Source organism: Petaurus breviceps, unplaced genomic scaffold (genome assembly GCF_028583685.1).
Source record: "Petaurus breviceps papuanus isolate PSGF00001 unplaced genomic scaffold, PetGlider_PUasm1.0 90750, whole genome shotgun sequence".
NCBI lineage: Eukaryota > Metazoa > Chordata > Mammalia > Diprotodontia > Petauridae > Petaurus > Petaurus breviceps.
Window position 1 is genome coordinate 13,237,327 of NW_027187335.1, and position 5,996 is coordinate 13,243,322.

General features: G+C 44.2%; 1 protein-coding gene across 1 annotated transcript; it reads left to right on the plus strand.

The window, feature by feature from the left end:
* The first annotated feature begins 7 nt into the window (after positions 1 to 7).
* On the plus strand, positions 8 to 5,474 carry LOC138146012 (keratin, type I cuticular Ha6-like). The gene is given in 8 exon segments (XM_069067741.1): positions 8 to 880; positions 882 to 1,376; positions 1,999 to 2,081; positions 2,719 to 2,875; positions 3,830 to 3,991; positions 4,079 to 4,204; positions 4,370 to 4,590; positions 5,221 to 5,474. Coding segments are annotated over 8 exon segments (1,587 nt in total). The 5' UTR covers positions 8 to 715; the 3' UTR covers positions 5,399 to 5,474.
* Positions 5,475 to 5,996: the final 522 nt, after the last annotated feature.

Sequence of the window (5,996 nt, forward strand, 5' to 3'; positions counted from 1 at the left end):
CCCCCCCCCCCCCCCATGGCAGCATGCAATCAAATAGAGGTTCTACAAATACCTTCACATTAAACATTAGTCAAGTGAAAACATGGAGATTGAAGATGGAGTACCATGAGTGACAACAAAGAGAAGCCCAGTTTGATTATACTGTAGAGTGAGGGAAAGAGAGTCATGTATAATAACATTGGAAGGCTAAATGAGAGCCAAGCTGTGAAAGGCTTTAAAAGGAGTTCTCTCCACTCCATCATGATGTCTCTCAGAACAGTAACCATAATAATACCAGGCATAATATAACACAATGAGGTTTGAAAAGTGCTTTTTACATATATCAACTCATTTGAGCCTCACAACAACTATATGAGATAGACACATGCATTATTACACCCATTTTACATATGAGAAAACTAAGACTGAAACAATTAGTCAATGGATTTTTTTTACAAATAGTTTTTCTGACTTTAAACTCAACTCTCTACCTGCTCCCCTATGCCATTTTGGGAAAGGTGGGATAGTAGGGGGAAGAGTAAGACCAAGGGACAATGATGAAGTCCATCGAGGCATTCTCAGAGATGGCAGGAGCCAAGTATGGTAGCCCATAAAGGCACTCCCTGTTAATGGATCTGATGTAAGAACTCTTTGAAGCTGCAATAAAAATTATATTCCACTAAGGAATGACAGCCACATAGAGTCCTGACTTAGCAAACCAAATCCAACACTTTTTATGAGACCAGGAATCCCGGATAGTTATCAGAATCACATACTAATGAGATTAACCTTCCAAAATGGGACTAAAGTTTCCTAAGAGAAGACAATTTGCCAACGTGCCAACACCCAACAGAAAGTGTATATAAGAGCTCTCTGGAAGAAGGAGAATTCAGAAGTTGGGCTTTCTAACTAAACTGCAGTTTTTTCCTCCTAACATCATGACTTCCCAAATCTGCACTCCAACATTCTCCACTGGTTCTTTCAGGGGAATCTGTGGCACCAGTGGTGGCTTCTCTCGGGTCTCCTCTGTCCACTCTCTGGGCTCTTGTAGGGTTCCAAGTCTTTCCTATAGTGGTGGTTCAGTCTCCTCTCTGAAACTGGGCTCCTGTGGCCTGGGGAGCTATCTGCCCAATACCTACCTGTCCAATGGATACTACAACTCTAGCTTTTGTGGGAACGGTTTTTGGGCTGGTGAAGGGGTTTTCAATGGCAATGAGAAGGAGACCATGCAATTCTTGAATGACCGCTTGGCCAACTACCTGGAGAAGGTGCGCCAGTTGGAGCGGGAAAACTCAGAACTGGAGAAGAAGATCCGGGAGTGGTATGAGTCTCAGATCCCATACATTTGCCCGGATTATCAATCCTACTTCAAGACCATTGAGGATCTCCAGCAGAAGGTAACAAACAGAAGCAATTGTAATTGCTAGATGACCATGTGCCTAAGGGAGCCCTCTTCTCTGTATGTGGCATGCTGGATTTTGGCTTCTATCCTTCCAGATAGAGTTAGAAGAAAAGCAGAACTTAGCACAGGTGTCTGGGACACTAGGTAGGTGGTTAATACGTATTTGTTGTGAGGGCTCTACCTCCTAGATAAATCTCATTGGCTTTTTAAAATTTTTCATTTCATTTTCATTCATTTTTCATTTCATCCCATTCTATTTGTATCTGCATTGCCTAACCCAGTGCCTGGTTCCTAATAGGTATTTATTAAATTCTTGATTGATTGATTGAGCTCTATCATTGAGTATCATCCACACTGGGTGTAGACTAAGTGATATCTGACTTGGGGTTGACCTTGAGGATTACTGAAGAGCTCCCAAAGCTGATATGATCATCCCATAGGTTTCTGTCTATCTTATCACAGCAACTCAGGGGAGGACTAAGAGCTAGATCAGCTACGGAGAAGTAGACAGTGATCTGAAAGATGGTCTTAACTCTACTGGCCTGCTCCCTCTCAGCAGTGCTTGGGTTGGAACTTGCTCCTTTGCCCAGACTTCTGTGGTGCCTCTTGCTTTCTAGATCCTGTTGACCAAGGCTGAAAATGCCAGGCTGGTTCTGCAGATTGATAATGCCAAACTAGCAGCTGATGACTTCAGAACCAAGTGAGTGGGACTCAACAGGAAACACCCCTCACCTCTTGCTTCACCCTTCATACCCAACCAGGAGCAACCGGTAGATTGAAAAAAAAGACTGGACTCAGAATTTCTCTGGCTAGCATGATTCTCCCTACCCCTGTTACCCTCTCCAAGGACTTATGGATTTACAAAGTAGGACACACTAAGACTCTTTGGTAAAGGAATAGAGAAAAGGAAGTACTATTTCCCTTTTTTGAGTCTAGAAAGAAAATCTACATGAAAAACATAGCGGTGTTTTTATGTTCAAATCAAACTTTAGATGAAGGACAATGGGAAGATACTCCTTACGTGAACTAGAGACATCTGTGGTGATGTGTATAGATAGCCTGCTTGAAACTAGCAAGACCTGAGTTCAAGCTCTGCCCCTGACACATGCTGGCTATGTGATCCTGGGCAAATCCCATTCACCTCTTGGTTCTCTAGGTAGCTCTTCAAGACTCTAAGTTGTAGAGGTGCTGTTGACCTACATTGGCAGAGGAAATTTATTTATCTGGGAGCTCTATCAATAAGTCACAGACCTAGTCCCTTCCCTATGTTGTCTAACTATTTCCTGGGCCTGACATGCAATAGTCACTTAATAAATGAATGTTAAATTGAATTGTAGGTATGAGACTGAGCTGTCCCTGCGCCAACTGGTAGAGGCTGACATCAATGGCCTTCGCAAGATCCTAGATGAGCTGACCCTGTTCAAGGCTGATCTGGAGATGCAGCTTGAGTCCCTGAAGGAGGAACTGCTCTGTCTCAAGAAGAACCATGAGGAGGTTAGAAAAGAGCTGATGCCAGAACGAAGGGATAAGGGGCTTCAACAACCTCAGGGATTCTTAACCTGAGATCTATAGAGAAATTTCAGAGACTCTGGGAACTCGGATGGGAAGAAAAATTAGACCTTTGGTTTCACTAACCTCTAACAACAAACATGATTCTGAGAAGGGTTCCATAGACTTCACCAGACTTCCAAATGGGTCCAGGACACAAAAAAGATTCAGAACCACTGGACTATATGACCTCTGAAGGTCCCTTTGGGTTCCAATATCTTATGATTCTAAATAGGGAGAGGGACTTATAGTTTCATTAATATATGGCTCTTCCAGTGAGGAACTTCCTTATCTATGGGTACCTCCTTTGCAATTCATAGTCATAGAGACATGAGAGGTTAATTAAATAACTATTAGATTGTGAGCTCCTCAAGATCAGGGACTATCTTTTGTCTCTCTTTGTAGCCCCAGAGCTTAGCACAGTGTCTGGCAGATAGTAGATACTTATAAATGCTTACTGACTGATCTGGGTAACAGTGTGTATCAGAATTGGGGCTTGAATAATAATGATAGCTAACACATATGTAGCGCATATTATATGCCAGGTATTGTGCTAAGTGCTTTATAATTATTATGTCACTTGATTATCACAACAACCCTGTGAGGTAGGTGCTATTATTACCCCCATTTTATAGACTGGAAAACTGAGACAAATGGGTGAAGTGACTTGCCCAAGGTCACATAGCTAATAAGTATCTGAGGCCAGGTCTTCCTAACTCCAGGCCCAGTGCTCTATCTATACACCAGCTGGATGCTCCTAAAGTTGAACCTAAGTCTTCCAGATTTCAGTGGTTCTAAGCTACCCTCTGAGGGATGTAAGTCATCATATTCCTATTTGGACCATGAAGTGGAGATGGCCAGGCTTAGAACTGGAACTAATTGGTGCTCTATTCATTGTAGGAAGTCAGCATTCTCCGAGGGCAGCTTGGAGATAGGCTCAATGTTGAGGTGGACGCCGCCCCGCCTGTGGACCTCAACAAGATCTTGAATGACATGAGATGCCAGTATGAGGCCCTGGTGGAGAATAACCGCAGAGATGTGGAGAACTGGTTCACCACCCAGGTGGGTACTCAGGGGAGGCAAGTGGAGAGATTTGTAGAGGGTTGTTGTCCCTCCTGATCATGCCCTGATGCCTTGTGTCTGTTTTAGACAGAGGAATTGAACCAACAAGTGGTATCTAGTTCTGAACAGCTCCAATGCTGCCAGACAGAGATCATCGAGCTGAAACGCAATGTCAATGCCTTGGAGATTGAGCTGCAGACCCAGCACAGCATGGTGAGCAGCCTGGACTAGAATTTCTAGGGAACACCTGGTAGCCTCCTCAGTGACTTCTCAGTGCTTCTAACCTGTCACTGGGGGGACTTCCCAATGGAATTGCCATAAAGAGGCCCAACAATCTCGAATGAAACTAACAGAGATTTCCTTATCTTCTCTTTGCAGCGAAATTCCCTGGAATCCACTTTGGCAGAAACAGAAGCCCGTTACGGTTCACAGCTGGCCCAGCTACAGTGCCTGATTGGCAATGTGGAGGCTCAGCTGGCAGAGATCCGCTGTGATCTAGAACGGCAGAACCAGGAGTATCAGGTCCTCCTGGATGTCAAGGCCCGGCTGGAGTCAGAGATTGCCACATACCGCCGACTGCTAGAAGGAGAAGACTGCAAGTAAGCGTGTGTTCCAGGATACTGGCAAGGCCAAAGCCATGGGTAGGAGCAGTAGCTAGAAATTCTGGCACTCAGGACAAGCTGGTGAACCCTCCATACTACCCACTCCTTGCCCATGATCCCTGAAATGAGAATGAGGAAGTGAGAAGTGGCATGCATGAGAGGCCTTAGGGAAAGAGCATGAAACAGGGAGAGGTGTGCCCATGGATGTTAGTGCCCTGGGAAAAGGTTTAGTGGTCCTGTCCTAGCTATAGCCTCGAACCTAAAGAAACCCGATCTCCAATACACGAGACAGTGAGTAAGTTCAATTAATGAGATACTTTCTGAGCAAGCTATAAAGGAATGGATTCAAAGATCTCTTGAGGCTTCTTCAAGAAATCCGGGGTTTTATATTTTACAAAGGAGAAAAGTTATTCCACATATACAGTACTATGAATCTTTTAACAATCCTTTCAACCAGCCCCAATACATACAGCCTCTTACATGAGAAGAAAGCAGCAATAACCTGCAAACTCGTTCTAGCCATTTTCTCCTTCATTAATCTCTCAGTTGTTGCCCCTTTCGTTTTACCGGAATCTTGACCAAGTTCCTGGATATGGAATTCACCTTCTGTTTTCTCTGTTTTCTCAGGCTTCCTGCCCACCCCTGTGCCACAGAGTACAAACCTACGGTCCGTGTGCCCTGCCCTCCAAGCATCCCCTGTAACATGGGCTCCCAGATCAGCACTCAGATCCGCACCATCACTGAGGAAATCAAAGATGGTAAAGTCATTTCTTCCAGAGAGCATGTACAACAGCGGACCCTGTAAGCATCTCAGCTGTCCCAGCCTGGCACAGGGCAGGGAGGAAACCTCAAACTCATCATGCTGCTGAAACTCTAATAAATGCCTTTTCTCAAGGGGGTCTGTCCTGGGTCTAGCAAGTTATTTTTGTGTTTTGTTTTTTTTTCCCTTACAAGATGTCTCTTCTGTTATGTTTCCAACTTCAACATCTTTTCAGCTGTAAGCAAGCAAGCACCAGTGATAACTTCTCCAATAAATCTAGTTCTTTTGGCAAAGCAAACCTGGTTCTATGTGATTTCTTTTCATTTCCCCACACTCCCTGGGGCTATGAGATAAGGAAGCACTTATCTATGTGAAAAGGTGGGGTGGGAGCTTCTTTAGGAATTTCCTGCCTCTCTCTGGCTTAAGTCAATTCAATAAACATTCATTAAGGGTTCACTATATTCAGGCCCTGTGAGGATAGATACCAAGCCAGAAATGAAAACAATGCCTCCCCATAATGGCCTCACACTCTCCTAATGTTGCTGAATGTCTGGTTGAAAAAGGCCTAGGTTAGGTAATCAGTCAATAAACATTTAGAAGCACCCACTATATTCTCTGCACTGTGCTTAGTGCTGGGAATGCA